This window comes from Neophocaena asiaeorientalis, unplaced genomic scaffold (genome assembly GCF_003031525.2).
Source record: "Neophocaena asiaeorientalis asiaeorientalis breed wild unplaced genomic scaffold, Neophocaena_asiaeorientalis_V1.1 scaffold119, whole genome shotgun sequence".
Taxonomy (NCBI): Eukaryota; Metazoa; Chordata; class Mammalia; order Artiodactyla; family Phocoenidae; genus Neophocaena; species Neophocaena asiaeorientalis.
The window spans coordinates 3,281,102-3,300,602 of record NW_020175821.1 but is presented as its reverse complement, the minus strand read 5'-3'; the positions used below and the strand labels follow the sequence as shown (position 1 = coordinate 3,300,602).

The following is a 19,501-nucleotide window of genomic DNA, read 5'->3' as shown; positions in this document are numbered from 1 at the left end:
TAATAAAAAGCAGTAAGAATAAAGCTAACACCAGTTCAACGGCAAAACAAAAAGGAAAACCCATCTGGAAATTACGACAAAAATATTCATATAATTAAGCAAGTATATAGAATCACCTGGTTGGGTTCCCATCCTTTTGGACAAGGCAAAATTTCTCAATCTACTTGATTTAGAAATGAGCAAATGTTCTCTGAAGGTTTTTATGGCCACCTGCTCATCATTAGGGATTTGGAACCTATTACCCAGAAAGACGCACCACTGGAGCCATGACCTCAGAATCCTACCCTCAGGGCACCGAGGTTTGGCTTGTCAGAGGGCACATGTTAAAAACAGGAATCTGGCAAAAGTTACCAGCTCTTCTGCGTTGACATGCATTTGTCTTTACCTCCTGACTGCCTGGGAGTGTCTCTCTGAGAGGAATCAGGTTAATAGCACCACACACAGCTAGTCTGATGAGAAAAGTTTTATGTGGATAAAACCAACTGAACAAGAACACCATAAACAAGGTAGGAAGCATAGGCTTAGCCAGGAAAGCTGCCACAAGGAGTAGGTGTGGAATTATTCAGGAGTGGTTTCAAATACCAATACCATAAACACAAGTCTAATTTGGAACCTGGCTCTTTTTAAGTGCCAGAGGAAGTCAGGGGAGAAACCATGCATGAAATAAAAAATATACACGTATACACAGAAACACCTATATTTTCACACTTCTTTCGTTCATTTTCCCCACAAGAAACAAATCAGACGAAGGAAAAGCCCAGCCTCTTTTTCCTAAAGTCCCTATACTTATCATGGACTTGTTAGAGAAGCCTCAGATGGGTCTTAGATTCAAGGAAGCAGACTTCACTCTCTTCGGTGCCACGCATCCCTGACAATTTACCAAGGGAATGCTTGGAACATAGGCGGGACCATCCAGAAGAGGCGAGAAAAAATATGACTCACTTAACTTATCCATTATACACAAGGGTATCAGTTTCTCCAAATACGTTCACACTTGGTCCTTCACTAGGTTCTTAGCAGACTTCTCACCTGCAGCAACAGAGCTCAGACAAGCTGTGAGACAGAGAGGAAGGCGGTATTTTGATCCAGCACACACTGGGTCAGTCACTTTACCCAAGACAGTCACACGTGCCAGCCCTCAGCAAGTCCTCAGGGGCCCGCTTGCTTGGTGGAGTGGAAGGCTGGGCTTTTTCCCTCCCTAGATTTCTCCTTGCTGCTGCCGCTGCCGAGCTCTCTGCTGTTCCCTCTGGAACCAAGACAGCTGCTGGGCGTGTGTGTGTGTAATTTATTGTTCCACTGCTGCTGGCTCGTCCCCGGGCGCTGGCTTCTCAACCTGCGACTCTGGAGGAATCAGATACTGGACCTCCTCCGTACTGATGGCTACTTTATCTGGCTGGAGCCACCTCTTGAAATGTTCCAAGGTGCTAGGAAAGAGCAGGAGAAAAGGGTGGCTGCATCAGACCTCACTGATTAATTACTTAATGATTATCTCAGTTACTCAAAGACTGCCTTCCCGCCCACCACCAATTTCTTCCTATAATTGTTTTTCACTGCTAATGTGGGGAGCACAGATACTCCTCTGACAGCTGTGCATCCTGGCAGCTCCGTGGCATAATTTACCCCCTAGTGGGCACTTGGGCGACAAGCAGCACCAGGCCGCCTTCAAATGCAGAGTCTCTGAAGGCTTGATGAGAACAGCTAAAGAGCTTATGCCTCAGTCCCATCTTTTTTTCCTCAAAACTGGAGAGAAGAGAAATCGTCAAGGGGAGGAAACATTCAAATAAATACCAAATTATTAGTGAGGCAGAAACCTGAGCATCTTGAAATCTCTTATACCTGAGGTAGTCTGAGGCTTAATTATACTTACAGCACTTAGTTGTACTAAACACGATTTTTCGTGTGTTTTTGTTTGTTTAGTTCTTTCTACAGCAAGATGCCAAGATGGAAACATCTGAGTAGCAATGTCCCCCACAAAGGAATGGCCACTATGCCAGGGGGCTCTTTTTTGTTTGGATCTGTGGGGAGGGGGAAGTGTCCCCCTCCCACCTTCCTTGAGTACCCAGGATATCTCCACCCTAAAGCTATTAGACATTCACGGTAAATTGCAAATGACTAGGAATAATATAAACCTCATTCTGTGCTCTTCAACAGCAAAAAATCGTAAGCCAAGAAATAAGGCCATAACCAGCAGATTTTAGACACCTAAAATGAGGGAATCATGTTGTGGACAGTAGGATTTCCCAGCCCATTGCTCCCTTGCCAAAAGCATGCCATAAGGAGGGTCACACATCTGGCCTTCACATACGTGAAGAACCACACAATTCCACTACAAAATGGACTGTGTTTAAAACATAAACTTTGAAGTTTGAAACCAAATGCACATCTACTGTTTCCTGGTGCTTGTTCTGAACACTGATAGAAAGAAGCATTCCCACAGATGTAGGCTCAGGGCAACAGGTGCCCACAGCTCAACAGGTGCCCATAGCTCAGGGGACTAAGGTGCTATGTGGGCATTTAATCTTCATCTACCATACTTTTCATAAAATTGTTTCAATTATTTCTATAAGGAAGGGAAACCCACATTATTTTAGGTATTAATAAATACACAGAAACATAAACTTGAGTCTTGGTGCTGATCTAATTTCTGAGAAGAAGAATTACTATTTGAGAATTATGCAGGAGAAAGTTGTCTTTTCTTCTCAGAACTGGAGAGGAAGGAAATATTGAAGAGGAGAGAATATAATACCAAATTATTAGTGGCTCAGAAATCTGTGCATCTTCATCTTTTGTGTTTGGGGCAGTTTAAGGCTCAATTGGGAAAAGAAAAGAGTAAAATGTATATTATTTTATGAACCCTCAGAGGGAAGTTGACCTGACCTTAGATGCCATACTGATTTCTGAAGGATCTGGGGGCACGCTGATGCAATATTTGAGATAATGTAAGTGAAAATACTTTGCAAATTAAAAAATAAAATGTAACCATGAAGTTCTATTCACATACTGTCCATGATTTCAGCAGCAGTATCTTCATCTGATACCATGGGACTCTCAAAATCAGTGTTAATGCTATGATGTAAACTTAGGTTAAGTCATATTCTCCTAAGACCTTGTGTTAAAATTCAGGTTTTTATTTCCCTCACTGATTTTCATTTTGAATAATTTCTTACTGAATTTTAAAATTCTGTTAGGAAGAATAATATTAAGAATAGCTAACACACAGTACTGACCCCGTGCCAGGCACTGTTCTAAGTGCTTTATACATAGTAACTCATTTAATGCTCATAACAACCCTATAAGGTAAGAGGTACTACTCCTGCTTTACAGAGCAGGAAGCTGAGGCACACACAGGTTACTCACCCAGAAACATACAACCAGTAAGTGGCAGAGCTCCTATCCGCGGTGTCAAGCACCATCCTGCTCTTTGTGGCAGAATGCCCTCTCCTCCTTTCTGCATCCAGCCCATCTGCAGATACTGTTCTCCTTTGGTACAAAACCAGACCCCAGAGGGAGCTCAATGGTCTTTCAACTCCTAAAGCACGTTGTCACTTCCACTCATCTGGCTCTTTTCTTATGCTGCCTCATTTTGTTAGGTATGTCTACATATATATTTGTCAGCTCTCCCCACCTAGTTCTGAGGACCAAAAAAAGGCTCTGAAACGTCCTTACATCTCCCCTCCATGCCTACGACATCAAGCACAGTGCCTTCATAGTAGATTAAGAAATTCATTCATCTGGTCTACGCAAATTTGAGTGTCTACTCAAATTTGACAGAAATATTACAGAAACTCTGTAAGGCAGTGGAGGTCCGTGTGCCACAACTACTGAAGCCTGCGCACCTAGAGCCTGTGCTCTGCAACAAGAGAAGCCACCGCAATGAGAGTCTGCGCACGGCAACAAAGAGTAGCCCCTGCTCGCCACAACTAGATAAAGCCTGCACACAGCAACGAAGACCCAACGCAGCCAAAAAAAAAAAAAAGATGTAGGTAGGGAATTTGCTTTTTGGCAAAAATACTCATTCCCAGGGCTTCCCTCCCAAAAAAAAAAAAAAAAAAAAAAAAAACTCATTCCCAAAAATCTGCCACTGGACTAAGCAAATAAAGCAACCTTACAAAGGATGATTTTAGCTCAGAAAAGCTGATGTTGATATCAACGTATATCTGGACTCAGATGTCGCTCTCCCTGACTTCTTTAGAGGAAGAGAAATGCTTTCAGTGAAATAAACTGTCACCTGGAGCTGGACTGAGAATCAATTACCTCTCATCAGAATCAAGTCCATCCACAAAGAATTCTGATGCTAACTTCTCCTGGAGGAACCGATCCCAGCATTCCTTCTTTGCTTGGGCCAGGGTTCGAAGCATGTCCTTGGAAGTCACTTCCTGATGTAAACCTTTGATTCTTCTCAGTTTCTTCTCTAAAGAGAGAGGAAGTTGAACTTAACAACGAAAGTGAGTATGAAACAAAACTAATCTAAAATGCAAAATGCCAGACTTCCCTCGAGGTCCAGTGGTTGAGACTGCGCTTCCACTGCAGGGGGCACGGGTTCAATCCCTGGTTGGGGAACCAGGATTCCGCATGCCACACAGTGCGGCCAGACAAAACAAAACAAAGCAAAAATGCAAAATGTCAACTTAAAAATTCTCTCACTGATGAGTACAAGCACACACCCTGAAAAAGAGCTCATTTTTTTAAGGAGGACAAACGTATATTTTTCTTTTTCCATCCCAATGCCTTCTCTCTGCATTGTACCAAATAACTGTTTAATTGTTTAACTCCAGAAAAGGGGTTTATAGGTTCTCATAAATAAATTGATGGCATGATTTCTTTGAAATCACAGAAGCCCAGCAGGTATCTCTCTAAGAAATGCTTGTTTTCCCTGGCTTGACATGTGTATACTATTTTCTTTTTTCAACTCCTGAAAATAGTCTCTCGGAGGAGTAAATGGCTTTTTTTGTTACAGTGTCATAAAGTGGTTTCCAAACCTCATGAGAAAGAATTAGATAACATGAAGAGAGATTCGTTGGTTCATTAGACACAAAAATTGACTTGATGAGAACTCAATAATAAGAGACCTTTAAGATCTCTATGTGTGATTAAGTTCTTGATTAAAGAAAAGGAATCTCCCAATGTTTTTTTTGAAGGTTGTTCTGCTTGTGGCCTGGATGTTGGAGCCTAACAAAAACAAACATCTTGTAATCCCTGTGAGAGTGATCCATTATGGCTTCCTGGTGATACATGTTTAGTTACTCTTCTTGCATTTTAAGTATAACTGATGAACAGATAGCCCCTTTAAAAGAATACAAGTAAGGGTATCACCATTTGCCTTCTGCCTTAATTTAGTCTTGCCTCCAACTATAATAAATAGGTAAATGATGACTTTTTGGAGGGGAGGGGTGGACATCAAGCCCACCAATAGAAACTTTATGATTTGCAATCTTGTTTTCATTTCTAAACAAGCCGCATCAGCTGGAACCCACTGATCAAAACAAACACCTTTTGTTGCTACAAGTTACCACCAAAAGCTCACCCATGTAAAAAAAAAAAAAAAACTACAGTTGATAAATGTTAAATATTTGAGGAGTTTTTTTCTCCTGGAGGATGGGTAAAAGATTATGTATATCTCAGGTTGAACTGGTTAAAAGTTTTTAATTGTTGCTCTTAGTGGATTCTCTGATATAAGTTTATTTGGCAATAAAAACAATCTTTATGTTGTCAGGCCTTGATTGTCAAGGTGGGAGGTAGTCTTTTGGGCTGGAAAAGGTCTTCCCCTTTCTGAGGGTGCTGAATCCCTGATGAGATGTGATCAGGCAGAAACAGGTGCCTTGCATCCTCCAAACCTGCTTGCCATTATCTTCCAGACTCTGCCAAAGGCAACAGGAATCCCTCTTATTTTCTTCAGGGGAGGACATTTTAATCACCATCTTAACTGATTTTAGAAAAGATCCGTGGAGTTTTAACCTTCTGAACCAGTCTTCACCAATCAAAAACATCACTGAATCCATGAAAGTTTCTTATATGCCCTGGGCACAGAGCACCAACAAGCCGAAGGATCTGGTTCTTCAGCTTCCTTAAGACTGTGGCTTCTTCTCCTATCATCATTAAACAGATATTCTGACTACAACAGAATTGGTAACCTCCTCGGCCACTGCTGCAAGTATTACTATACTATCTCTGGTGGCTTCCCAACAAATTTCATATTACACCCTCATCTTTCTCATTAGCCATCATTCCACCTGTATTTTTCTCATATTTTTTTCCTCCAGTACATCATTAAACAAATTCCTTCTATTTTTCCAAGAAATTTCTTAGCAATCATGTAAACTCTATTCTGACTCTTCTTTCTGTCCTTCCTCAAATGCTTCTTCTTCCTGAATTGCCTTTCCTTCCTCAAATAATTATTCTCAGGTTTGGTTTTGTGACATATTGATGCGTCTCATGGATGTCTAATAATAAAGGTTAACATGATTCTGAAGATTGGCGATCACTGCCCAAGACTGATATTTGTCTTTCCCCTAGCACGGGACAATCTGAATTTCTTTCCTGTGTTAGGAGTCTCTCTAAATACGTAAGGAAGGCCACAGGACAGGGCAGTGAAGATGAAGATGTGTTCAGGAAATATTTAAAAACTAAAATGGCTAACAAGAATTTTATGTCAATATACTCCCATCCCAACCATCAATCTATTAAATCTATTTCTCAAACTGTAGCATCATAAATCCACATGTAGCTCTGGGACCATGACCTTCTTCTTTCAGGATGCATAAGGTATGACACTTTGGGGTTATCTGAATACATGGGCCACCAAGAGTGAACAAGAGTGTCCTACAGAATGCCAATAAATAAAGCAGAATTGAGATGAAACAGTCAGAGGCAGGAGATGACAAAGACTGTTAAGGGATGTACAAGGAAAAGGGGGCTCCTTCCCAACAACCAACCTGAAACACCCCCTAGAATTACATCTGACAGATACATGTGGTAAGGACAAAAAAACAGAGAATAGAAAACCAGGTTTGATGTAACAGAACTTCAACATGCTTCCTTAAAACCACCAGCTTCTGATTTAAAAAAAAAAAAAAAAAGCCATCTAACTTACCTAGAGATGCTAAATACACTTCTGAATCCTGCAGGGGAGCCCAAGGCTTTACAGCTGGCTGCACAGCAAAGTCTGGGGCTTCCCTCTGGCCTGTGCCTGCAGGGTAAGAATCCATAAAGGAGTCTGAGAAAGCATTGCTGGCACTATCCTCTTGGTCAGGACGTGGCAGACAGGAACAGATTTCAGCCCAAAGATCCGGGCCAGATCTTGTAGTTGTAGAGTCAACGTTCTCAAACATTTTCATTTGGAATCTGAGCTGAAAAAACAGAAGCACAAGTGAATAAGGACTGACTTAGGAAGGAAGGTAATAGCCTTTTATCAAGTTTCTCTTAACAAAGTTTAAAATGTCTTCTATTACATTCCTATGTTATAGAGAAAAAAATGACAAAAGGGTAATTAGGTTCCTCTTCTGGCTCTGCACTCAGGTTGTTTTCATAATGAAGTTTGTCTTTTAAAATGGAATTTCTTTTTTTATTAATTAATTAATTAATTAATTTTTGGCTGTGTTGGGTCTTCGTTGCTGCACGTGGGCTTTCTCTAGTTGCGGCAAGTGGGGGCTATGCTTCGTTGCAGTGCGCGGGCTTCTCATTGCAGTGGCTTCTCTTGTTGTGGAGCGCGGGCTCTGGGCGCGTGGGCTTCAGTGGTTGTGACACGTGGGCTCAGTAGTTGTGGCTGGTGGGCTCTAGAGCACAGGATCAGTAGTTGTGGTGCATAGGCTTAGTTGCTCCGCAGCATGTGGGATCTTCCTGGACCTGGGCTCAAACCTGTGTCCCCTGTATTGGCAGGCAGATTCTTAACCTCTGCGCCACCAGGGAAGTCCCTTAAAATGGAATTTCTATAAGCCAGACACAAAAGGACAAATATTGAATGATTCCACTTATATGAGGTCTATGCAGTCAAACTCATAGAGACAGAAAATAGAATGGTGGTTGGAGGCGGGGATGGTAATGGGAGTTACTGTTTAATGGGTACAGTTTCGGTTTGGGAAGTTCTGGAAATAGATGGTCGTAATGGTTGTACAATAATGTGAATGCCACTTAACAGTACATCTATAAATGGTTAAATGGTAAAATTTATGTTATGGATGTTTTAACACATATACGCACACACACACAGAGGAATTTCTAGGACATTTCCAGTGAGGACAACCATTCTGCACTTTTCTCCAAAGATCTCCAAAATGCAACCACGCTGTCCTCAGCCAATTAAATTCTGTTTTCAATAGGATACAGACTAAAGGCCCTGCACAGTTCCATATACAGTACACCAGGATAATAAAAATGCTGCTTGGTGAAAACTGTCGGAGAGTACTGTTATATGCAAGACTCATGTGCTCATTACATGGTGACGCTGGGCTATACGGCTCATGTTCTTATTTTAATAGAAAAATGGAAAGATAGACATTGTCATCATTTTACAGATGAAAAAACTGAGGATCATAAGGGTAACTTGTCAAAGGCACATTACTGATACAGAGTGAATCCCTGATTGGAAACCAGACCTGTGACGCTCCAAAAGCCATGTTTTTACCCATTATCACTCTGCCTGTTTGGGACTCTATACTGAAAGTAGCCTGAGCAGAGCTAAGTGGTAAGGGCTACCCACAAAGCCTGGGGGCTTTCGTAACCATCTAGTCTAATAGGATGAATTGACACCTTCTTACAGGAGGGACCTTTGAGATTAGGTAGGCTGCCTGGGAAAAGGTCTGAATAATTCCAGGAGAGAGCGCCCAGCCAGCGCAATGGCCCGGAAGTAAAAGGGCCAGATATGTGACGGAGTCCCTGTATGAACTGATGCCAAGGGTCACAATGAGGCTCCACCCCTATCCCGAAGTCGTTTGAACCCACCCACACCAAAACTTTGCTAGCATCAGAGCCCTGGTCCCCTGGTCCCCCGGTCCCCCGCAGGAAGTCCATACCAGCGCGGAAAACCCTGGTGTCCAGATCTCGGGCCTCAGTCGCTCAGGCCTCAAGGACTGGCTAGGAGGGACGACTCAGGCCCCGAGGCACCATTGTGGTATCTCGGAATGCGGACGGAGCCGGGAATACAAAACGCTGGGTACCCCCGCGCCTCCCCACCTACCGCAACCTCCTGCCCCGCAGCCCGCAAACGCTCACCTCAGTTCAGTCGCTGGCAGCCTGGGAGAAATAGGGAGGCGGAGTTTCCAGGTGACGGATCCCTGGAGTCCTCCAACCACCTCCCAAACTGGCGATGTTCTGTGCGTCAATTGGTCGAGTGGAGCTCAGCAGGGTAAGGAAGCGAGAAGCAGAGTGCTAGGAAACGATGGGCGGGACTGTTGTTGCCTGGAAACGGTGGAGAACACGCCCTGGGCCCCAGTCTTCCCAAGGGCCAGGTAGATTCGGCTCATACAAGTGCGTTACAGCCGCGCGGACGGCGCCTTCCACGAGGTTCCTGCTCAGAAAGGGAAGCCCAGTTTCCAAGGCCTTGACTTTTCTTGGTTACCTGAGCAAGTTAATCTCCTCGGCAGTTCTCTGGGCTGCTGTTTGTCCCCGAAAATTTCAGCCCTTCGATACGCAAATTAGAGGACTTTTGCTCCTCGAATGGGGTTGGAAGCGATTACTTTCCTTACTCTCACAGGAGATCCAGGTCCCGTTCACCAAGTTATGTAGCTTTCCCACATTCATTTAGTCAATAGACATCAAGCTCATGCTGTGTTCGAGGCATTGTGTTAAGCGGGAATTCAAGACAGGTAAGACTTGGTATGGGTCCCAGCCTTAAAGCTTAGGAGGAAGCGCCATGGAGACAGACAAGTTTACAAATAACATCAAAGAGTTATAGAGGATATGACGGAAGTGTGGCCAGAGTACATAAAGGAGAGAGTGGTCATGGGAAATGTGTGTCAGAAACTCTTTTTTTTTTTTTTTAAAGGAGATGACCTTTGATATCCTTCAGGGGTTATCCGTTCGCTGAGATGCAACCCTCCCAACCTGATCCCCAATTTCCAGGGCAGGTTACTGTCTCCCGAAAGACACATGTGAAGAAAGACATCAGCCAACCATCTGTAGAAGTAGCTTGGCTGAGGGTATAATCTCTAGATGTGTCCAAAGCCAATCAATGTGGCTATGGTGGTAATAACTACCACCATGTGAAAGGGAACTACAAGGTACTCTGTTACATTTATAACCATTCTTAGAATATGCAAACAGAAGGAAGTGGAAAGCAAGAAGGTTAGAAAACAAAGGAGCAAATAATAGGCAAGATTTTGGCAGTGCTTATTCACAGGGAATATATGAGGATGGGCGGATCCACAGAGTACTCCAACTGCCACCCGAACTGGTGACACGAATCTGGTAGCATCTGATTCATAGAAAGGATCACTGTCATAGATTTATGGGTGCTTCACTGAGCTGCTCCATGGCCTTTCAACTCACTTATGACGTTTTCTCTAATTTCCTGCTCACCAAAAAAACCTCTTGATTTCATATTTGGCCTCTTACATATCTTGATACCAGGATGAGGGTGCCTTTAACAGTAGGCACAAACACTGGCTGGTATAAAATTGAATACACCTTTTAACTTAAAATTACAGTTGTAAATTAAAAAATGGTCACCCTTAGCGATTCATCTGTGTCCTTTGAGTTTAATTAGGGTGTGCACTGAATAAATCCAAACCAGATCCTGGACTTGCAAAGCTGAAACCATAAGCCCTGGTGATCTCCCCCTCCCCAAGGACTGTTCACACTGGGAAGCCACATGAGGGCAGTCAGCATCCCTCTATCTTAGTCTCTGCTTTAACCACAATGTGATTAGCACAAATATGTTTTATATTTGTTTCCTCAACCAGCCTAGGCCTTCACTGAGGTCAGGAACCGTGTCTTTCTTACCTCTGTATCTCTAGAGCCAAGTGATGCTTGGCAAATGTTCAAAACTTGTTTGGTGTCTGAATGTTTAAATTAGAACCCTCATGGTCAAAGACCACACTGAATTGGAGCTAGACCTTGTGATTCACTCTTCAGTCCCTTCTCCAAGTTGCAACCAGGGTAATCTTTTTGAAATGGAGATTAGATCATGTCACACACACACACACACACACACACACACACACACACACACACACACACCAGAAACTCTTTCCCATTGCTCTTAAATTAAAGACTTAAATCCTTATCACAGTAAGTTAGGTGGAGTTCTTAGTTCAAACTATAGAGCTCATTCTAGCCAGTTTAAGCAGTAAAAGGAATTAATTAAAGCTGCTCTGTACAATAAAATTTCTGTGATGATAGAAATGTTCTGTATTTGAGCTGTCCAATAAGGTATCCACGAGCTTCATGTGATTATTGAGCACTTGAGATGCAGTTTCTGTAACTGAAGAACTGAATTTAAATTTTTTTTCATTTTAATTAATTTAAATAGCCACAGGTGGCTAATGGCTATTCTATTGTACACCACAGTATTAAAGGATATTAAATAGTTCACAGAATCTCAAGATGGACCAAAGAGTCAGACTTGGGGTCTATACCCACTGAGTAAACCTCAGTGTCCAAACCTCACTGAGGGACTTCTCAGGGAGCACCCCAATGCCATTGAACATAGACACTGCAGCTGGGCACTGGACACAAGAACTTCCCCCACTCTTAGTCCCCCAAATCAGATACCTCCAATGCTATCTTGTCAGACATGTATTCCACACTGTGCCTGCTTCCTCTGCTATATGCCTCTGAACCAAAGGTTCTGCCTGATCAAAGGAGCCCAGGTGATGGATGCCCAAGTTGCAAGGGAGGCTGGGAAGGCCAGTTTCTGAATTCCACCTCTTGGAGGCAGTACTTAATGTGGGAAATTCCCCACACAAGAGTGTTGAGAAGATGCTGGATGTCCAAAGGGTACGACAAAAATCTACTTTGCGTGGTCTATAAGAGTCCTTTTCAAACTTTAATATGCAGACAGATGACCTGAGGATCTTGTTAAAATGCAGATTCTCAGCTGATCTGGAGGGAAGGAGGAAAAAGATTCTGCAGTTCCAGCAGATGTTGCCCATGTTGCTAATCCACAGACCACATTTTGAGTATTTAAAAAAAAAAAAAACGTTATTGAAATATAATTCACATTCCATACAATTCACCCTTTTGTCATGTGGCTGGTTCTCAGAGGCCTTGGCTTCTCTTGATTTGGATGTTTCTGAGCCTGTTCTCCGGCTCTCTTGTGAATCCTATGAGGCACTAATATCCTTTCAATAATTCCGTCTCTTATGAAGTTAACAGAAGTTGGTTTCAGTACTTTGCATTTAAGAACTCTGACAAATACATCTTCTGATCCACTTGGAGTTTTAATCTCAGGACACGAGCATATGGGAGGCAAATGGGAGATCTCTAGTCCTTCTCATGCTGTTAGGGAGAAGGACAAGTGTAAAAACATTGCTTCTGAGATGTGTGTGCTTAATTACATATATAACAGCTTTATTGAGTTATATGTCACAAAATATAATACCCTTTAAAGTATACAACACAGTGCTTCTTGGATATTCAGAGTTTAGCAATCCTCATTTTGTTTTGTTTTGTTTTGTTTTGTTTTAAAATAACTTTCAAGAGTCTTTCCAGACTCAAGGGACGTCGAGCATATCTACATGGAATCTTCACTTAATGAATCATTCTCACAGCCTCTCAACTCAACTCATTCTGCTCACTCCTACACTCCTATTCTTAACGCAGTCCCGCCTCGGCACTAGGCCTCACCGATTGGTTGGTGCCGAGTGGCGTCATCAGAGCGCGACATGGCCGCCGCGGCTGGGTGGTCATGTGGCTGGGCGGCCGCGTGTGGCTCCAGGTTTTGGGGCAAGTGTGCTTCAACCTCCGGCGCCTCACCTTTGCAAGGACTTGGGGTGGCCGTAGGGGCCCCATGGCGGAAACACTTTCGACCAGGGCCCAGGCAGCTAGCGGGCTGGGGGCTCCGGCTCAGCAAAATGGAGATGCGGGTGGCGACGCGAGGGGTGAGCAGCCCCCAGGGCGCCCGGAGCCAGCGGGCCCAGGAGTGGAGCCGGCCCCGGGGGACGCGACGCAGGCCGCAGGGAGCGGGGAGCAGGCCGCGACTGCAGCCCCGGGCCCCGGCAAGCGGAAAAAGCGGCGGGGAGCAACCGGGGAGCGCGTCGTGCCGCCCCCGAAGAAGCGGCGGACAGGCGTTAGCTTCGGCGATGAACACTTTGCCGAGACCAGCTACTACTTTGAGGGCGGCCTGCGCAAGGTGCGGCCCTATTACTTTGACTTCCGAACTTACTGCAAAGGCCGCTGGGTGGGGCACAGCTTGCTGCACGTCTTCAGCACCGAGTTCCGAGCCCAGCCTCTTGCCTACTACGAAGCCGCGGTCAGGGCAGGGCGCCTGCACCTCAACGAGGAACCAGTACAGGACCTCAGCGTTGTGCTCAAGGTGGAGTCCTCATGGGGCCTGCCCAAAAGGGGGCAGGGTTTTATTTCATAGTTACTAGGGCATAGGTACTGGAGTAAAATCGGGGTAATTCTGAAGCGTTCTCATTTTCACTTGGAACACTCTTTTAGCGCCCCATCTCCGCAGGTAGACAGCCTGTATGCTTAAGAACTCAGCCCACTTATCCCCTCCATCAAGGCGTCTTCGGTGTTTCCAAGGGACAGAAGTTGTAATTCTCATAGCTCCTTTTACGCACTGTCTTGTGGCACTGGTGCTTATGACTTTCTACCTTGCGTTGTAGATCTCTATACAAATAATAATAACCGAGACTATCATTTATATCTCCTGTGTGCTGAGCACAGAGTTAAGCATTAGGTACTTTAACATTTAATTCTAATGACAAACTTGTGGAGTAGATACTGCCACCTCATTTTACCTGTGAGGAAGCTGAGAAAACTAAGGTAAACCTCACAGAGGTAAGGTAACAGTGCCACTTCCAACGCCTGTGTTCTTATAACTTCTGCTTAAATTATTTATCACAGAGCCTGATAAGATAGAATTGTGAAATGACAGAGATTGAGACTAGAATTGTCTAGCCCAGTGCTTTGACTCTTTAAAATTCCATCACAGCTGAGGTACCAGACACCCTTGTTATTAACACTGCCTCACCATAGTTGTGAGGGGATGCAAGGCATTTGGAGAGTGAGTGGTTTGAATCCCCTCTCCCATCCCAATTTTGAGAAGCAGAGGTCTGGACTGACCCTCACATTTTACAGATGAAGAAACTGAGGCCTGGAGAAGTTAAGTGACTTTCCTAAGAGCATACAGTAGGCCTGTAGCAAATCCAGCTGTAGAGCCCAAATCTCTGGACTTAGAGCTTGGTGTTTGTTCAAGGTCACAATAAGTGATGATTTATGGAGGTTTTTTTCCTTTATTTTAGAAAAATTTACTTTTCGAATATCACTTTGTGGTAGAGAAAATAGGAATAAGCAGAATAACAACAACAAAAATCCATACTCTTACCACCCAGGGATATCACAGTTAACATTTTGTGTATATCCTATGAGTTTTTCAATGTCTGCTATCTACCTGTATGTCTGTTTTTGCAAAGTGAGACTACACTATGCACACTGCTTTTTCTGTTTAAGGATGTACTGTGACCATTCTTCCATGTCAGTAAGGAAGAGGGGAGGAAGCTGTGTGTGCTGCTGACTGATTATAGGTGGCTGGACCCTGGGCTGACTGGTTGCCTATGTCATTGGCAGGACAATGACTTCTTACGGAACACAGTGCACAGGCATGAGCCACCAGTTACAGCAGAACCCGTCCGCCTGCTAGCAGAGAACGAAGATGTGGTGGTTGTAGACAAGCCTTCTTCCATTCCTGTCCACCCCTGTGGCCGCTTCCGACACAACACGGTCATCTTCATCCTGGGCAAGGAGCACCAACTCAAGGAGCTACACCCATTGCATCGGCTTGACCGCCTTACCTCTGGGGTCCTTATGTTTGCCAAGACAGCAGCCGTCTCGGAGAGAATTCATGAACAGGTTCGGGACCGGCAGGTGAGCCAAGCTTTTGCCTCCTGCAGGCCACCTTCTGACCTCATGAATGCTCTGTGTTGAAAGGGTGTCACTGAGTTCTAGATCTGAAGTGAGCCTTCATGTTTCTCTGGTCATGCCGCCTATCTTCAGGAAGGTCAACACCTAAAGTGCCAGAGACAGGTTATTATCGCTCATGTTTCAAAAGATCTTTAGAGATGGCATATACTGCGTGTCAGTAATACGCTGTTTTGAAGATTTAAAGTGCTGACAGGCTGAGCAAGGTTTTTAAGACTGTGGTGAGAATCTACTTGGTGGGAAGAATTCTGGATGGCGTTGGAAGATGCTTGGGTAGAAGGGTTAAATGGTGGTGTTTGTGGTCTTGAGACTTGTAATTCTGGATCTCATTGTAATGTATTTATTGTTTACTGTATACCAAGCTCCAGTACCAAGTACGTTAGAGCCCAGCTGACTGAATCCGTATAACAGCCCTGTTGGGGTAAATGCTTTTCTAATCAGACATTTTCCAGACAAGTTAATGGGATTTAAAGAGGCTAAGTAAGTAATGTGCCTAGGATTGTGCAACTGGCAAATGGTGGAGCTGGGGTTTGAATCCTCTTCTGTCTGACACAGGTCCATTGTCATCACTGCAGAGGGTTTGGGCTTCAGGCATTTAGGCTTTGTGCTGACTTTCTCCCTCTCCCCTTCTGTGTAGCTGGAGAAGGAGTACGTGTGCCGGGTGGAGGGGGAGTTCCCTGCCGAGGAAGTAACCTGCAAGGAACCCATCTTGGTGGTGTCCTACAAGGTAGGGGTATGCCGTGTAGATCCTCGGGGCAAGCCCTGTGAGACAGTGTTCCAAAGACTGAGCTACAATGGCCACTCCAGTGTGGTACGGTGCCGGCCACTCACAGGCCGCACCCACCAGATCCGAGTCCACCTCCAGTTCCTGGGTCACCCCATCCTCAATGACCCCATCTACAACTCAATCGCCTGGGGCCCCTCCCGAGGCCGAGGCGGCCACATTCCAAAGACAGATGAGGAACTACTGCGGGACCTTGTGGCAGAGCACCAGGCCAAACAGAGTCTGGATGTGCTAGATCTCTGTGAGGGTGACCTGTCTCCAGGACTCCCAGACTCTACAGCCCCTTCCTCAGAGCTGGGCAAAGACTGCCTAGGAGAGTTGGCTGCATCTGCCCAGAAGATGGATGGAGCAGTTGAGGCAGGCCCTCAGGATCTGGACACAGTGCCCTTGGCATCAGGGAAGGCAACGGAAATCGATGTCGTGGATCAAGAGACAGACCCACTCTGTGCAGAGTGCCGGCTAGTGCGACAGGACCCCTTGCCCCAGGACCTTGTGATGTTCCTGCATGCCCTGTGCTATAAAGGGCCAGACTTCGAGTACTTTTCACCAATGCCTGCCTGGGCACAGGATGACTGGCAAGAGGACTGAGGGCTGTGGCCAATGGAGGGATTACTTCTCGGACTGGAACGGGGATGGGCCATGAAGTAGGAGTTGACCACATGGGGTGGTACTCAGACTTTCTCAGGGGTGAGGTTGGGCTCTTAAAGGACCTGCTCTTACTTGCTACCTCCTTCCTTCTTCCTCCAGCTAGAGTTTGGGGACTTTTTGGTTTGTAAAATAGATCTCTTTTTCTAATACCTTGTGTGTCTGGTTTTCTTACTAGTCTTTTTGGTTTTTTAATTGAGGTAAAGTTCACATAACACAATTACCATTCTAAGATATACAGTTTAGTGGTGTTTCATACATTCACAGTGATGTGCAGCCATAACCTCTTAATTAGTTCCAAAACATTTTCATCACCCAAAAGGAAACCCATACTCTTTAAATAGGTAATCCCCATTTCCTCTTCCTCCTAGCCCCTGATTCCATTAGTCAACCTTCTGTCTCTATGGATTTGCCTATTCTGGACATTTTTTGCAAATGGAATCACATAATATGTGACCTTTTGTGTCTGTCATCTTTTGTTTAGCATAGTGTTTTCAGGGTTCATCCCGTTTTGTTTTTTTGGCCACGCCATGTGACATGTGGGATCCTAGTTCCCTGACCAGGGATCAAACCCGCGCCCCCGGCATTTGAAGCACAGAGTCAACCATTGGACCGCCAGGGAAGTTCCCTGAGTTCATCCAATTGATAGCACGCATCAGTACTTCATTCCTGTCTATGGCTGAATAATGTTCCATTGCATGGTTATAAACCACATTTTGTATATCCATTCATCGGTTGACAGACATTGGGTTGTTTCCACCTTTTGGCAGTTGTGAATAGTGCTGCTATGAACATTTGTATACAAGTTTTTGTTTGAATACATATTTTCTGTTCTTTCAAGTACATACCAAGGAGTGGAATTGCTGGGTCATATGGTAATTCTGTGTTTAATTTTGGGGGAAATCACCAAACTTTGCCACAGCAGCTGAACCATTTTACATTCCCACGGGCAATGCACAAGGGTTCCAGTTTCTCTCCATTCTCACCAACACTTGTTATTTTCCATTGTTTTGATTGTAGTCATTATAGTGGGATTGAAGTATTATCTCATTGTGGTGGTGTTTTGTTTTGTTTTGTTTTGTTTTTGTGCTACGCGGGCCTCTCACTGTTGTGGCCTCTCCCGTTGCGGAGCACAGGCTCTGGACGCACAGGCTCAGTGGCCATGGGTCATGGGCCCAGCCGCTCCGCGGCATGTGAGATCTTCCCAGACCGGGACACGAACCCGTGTCCCTTGCATTGGCAGGCGGACTCTCAACCACTGCGCAACCAGGGAAGCCCTCTCATTGTGGTTTTGATTTGCATTTCCCTTGTAACTAATAATGTTAAACATCTTTTCATGTGCTTGTTGGACATTTGTGTATCTTCTTTGCAGAAATGTCTATTCAAATCTTTTGCCCATTTTTAATTCAGATTGGCTTGTTGTTTTCGAGTTATAAGAGTTTTTATGTATTCTGGATACAAGACCCTTCAAAGATACATGATTTGCAAATATTTTCTCCCATTCTGTAGGTTGTCTTTTCACTTTATTGGCAGTGTCCTGTGATTCACAAAACTTTTATTTGTTTATTATTTATTATGGTAAGAACACTTAACATGAGATCTACACCTTAACAAATTTCAATGTGTACAATACGATATTGTTAACTGTAGGCATGGTGTGGTACAGCATCTCTGGAATTTAAGTATCTTGCGTAACTGAAACTTTATACTTGTTGAATAGCAGTTCCCCATGTCCCCCTGCCCCCAATCCCTGGCATCATCATTCTACTCTCTGCTTCTATGTGTTTAACTATTTTAGATACCAGGAAAGAAAAACTCATTTTCTTTTACTCACAGAACACTCTACTTCAAATATGTGGTGGTTTCCCCACATCAAGCAATTCTCTTACACAAGCTGGGTGTCCTACACTGTAACTCATCTCTGACACCATCTACCTGGAGATAGGGTCAGATGCCACAAGTTAAGGACTTGGTCCCACAAGACTTGCCCCAACTTCAAATGCCAATGGCAAGTCCAGATTGTTACCTGTGCTTCTGACCAGCTGTGAATCAAAGGTTCCCACAACCGCCTCCTCAGGTTCAACCATTTATTAGAATGGCTCACAGAACTCAGGAAAGCAGTTTCCTTACTCAATTACTGGTTTATTACAAGGGATTTTAAAGGACAGGAAAAACAAGCAAGATGAAGAGATACACAGGGCGAGGTCTGGAAGGGTTCTGAGCACAGGAGCTTCTGACACCGTAGAGCTCAGGTGTGCCACTCTCCAGCATGTGGATGCCTTCTTGCTCACCAACTCGGAAGCTCTCTGAACCTTGTCATTAGAGATTTTTAGGGAGGTTTCATTACCAAGGCATGACTGATTATATCATTGGCCGTTGGTTATTAAGTCAAACTCTAGCCTTTCTTTTCCAGAGGTTGGAGTTTGGTGGTGGTGCTGGAAGTTCCAGGGTTGGTTCCTCTGGCAACCAGCTCCCATCCTTAAGGGTTTTCCAAAAGTCACTGCATTAACATAAACCTTTTTTTGGCCGTGTGACAGGGCATGCAGGATCTTAGTTCCCTGACTGGGGATCCAACCCGTGTCTCCTGCAGTGGGAGTGAGGAAGGGGCATATTTTGGGGTGACATTTTGGTTTCTCTCAGCTGGATCATATGGTATTTCTGCTTTTAATTTTTTGAGGGCCCTCCATAGTGGTTGCACCATTCTACAATTCTATCAATGCACAAGGGTTCCAATTCTCTACATCCTCTCCAACACTTGTTACTTTGGTTTTTTGATAGTAGCCATTTTCATCACCTAAAAGGAAACCCATACTCTAAGTAGGCCATACAAATGGCCAACAAGCATATGAAAAGATGCTCAACATCAGGACAATGCAAATCAAAACTATCAAAGATATTACCTCACACTCATTAGGATGGCACATACTGAACAGTAGTGTGGGTGGAGAAACACATTGAGTTTATATGCTTTTAGTGGTTCATACTGGTTGT

General features: G+C 44.3%; 2 protein-coding genes across 4 annotated transcripts; one reads left to right on the top strand and one right to left on the bottom strand.

The window, feature by feature from the left end:
• Positions 1-450: 450 nt before the first annotated feature.
• Positions 451-9,336, bottom strand: CCDC32 (coiled-coil domain containing 32). Of its 3 annotated transcripts, none has more exons than XM_024732331.1 (4): positions 9,208-9,336; positions 7,091-7,346; positions 4,255-4,411; positions 451-1,424 (listed from the first exon to the last, which is right to left on the bottom strand). In XM_024732331.1, exons 2-4 carry the CDS (start codon positions 7,332-7,334, stop codon positions 1,286-1,288), a joined length of 540 nt encoding a protein of 179 aa, XP_024588099.1. In that variant the 5' UTR covers positions 7,335-7,346; positions 9,208-9,336; the 3' UTR covers positions 451-1,285. The 3 variants fall into 3 exon arrangements, with proteins under 3 accessions (XP_024588099.1, XP_024588101.1, XP_024588100.1); XM_024732333.1 differs by having other exon boundaries at positions 9,173-9,239; XM_024732332.1 differs by lacking the exon at positions 9,208-9,336 and adding an exon at positions 9,009-9,127.
• Positions 9,337-12,835: 3,499 nt separating this feature from the next.
• Positions 12,836-16,662, top strand: RPUSD2 (RNA pseudouridine synthase domain containing 2). Its single transcript, XM_024732637.1, has 3 exons — positions 12,836-13,468; positions 14,731-15,027; positions 15,719-16,662. Exons 1-3 carry the CDS (start codon positions 12,842-12,844, stop codon positions 16,451-16,453), a joined length of 1,659 nt encoding a protein of 552 aa, XP_024588405.1. The 5' UTR covers positions 12,836-12,841; the 3' UTR covers positions 16,454-16,662.
• The last annotated feature ends 2,839 nt before the right edge of the window (positions 16,663-19,501 follow it).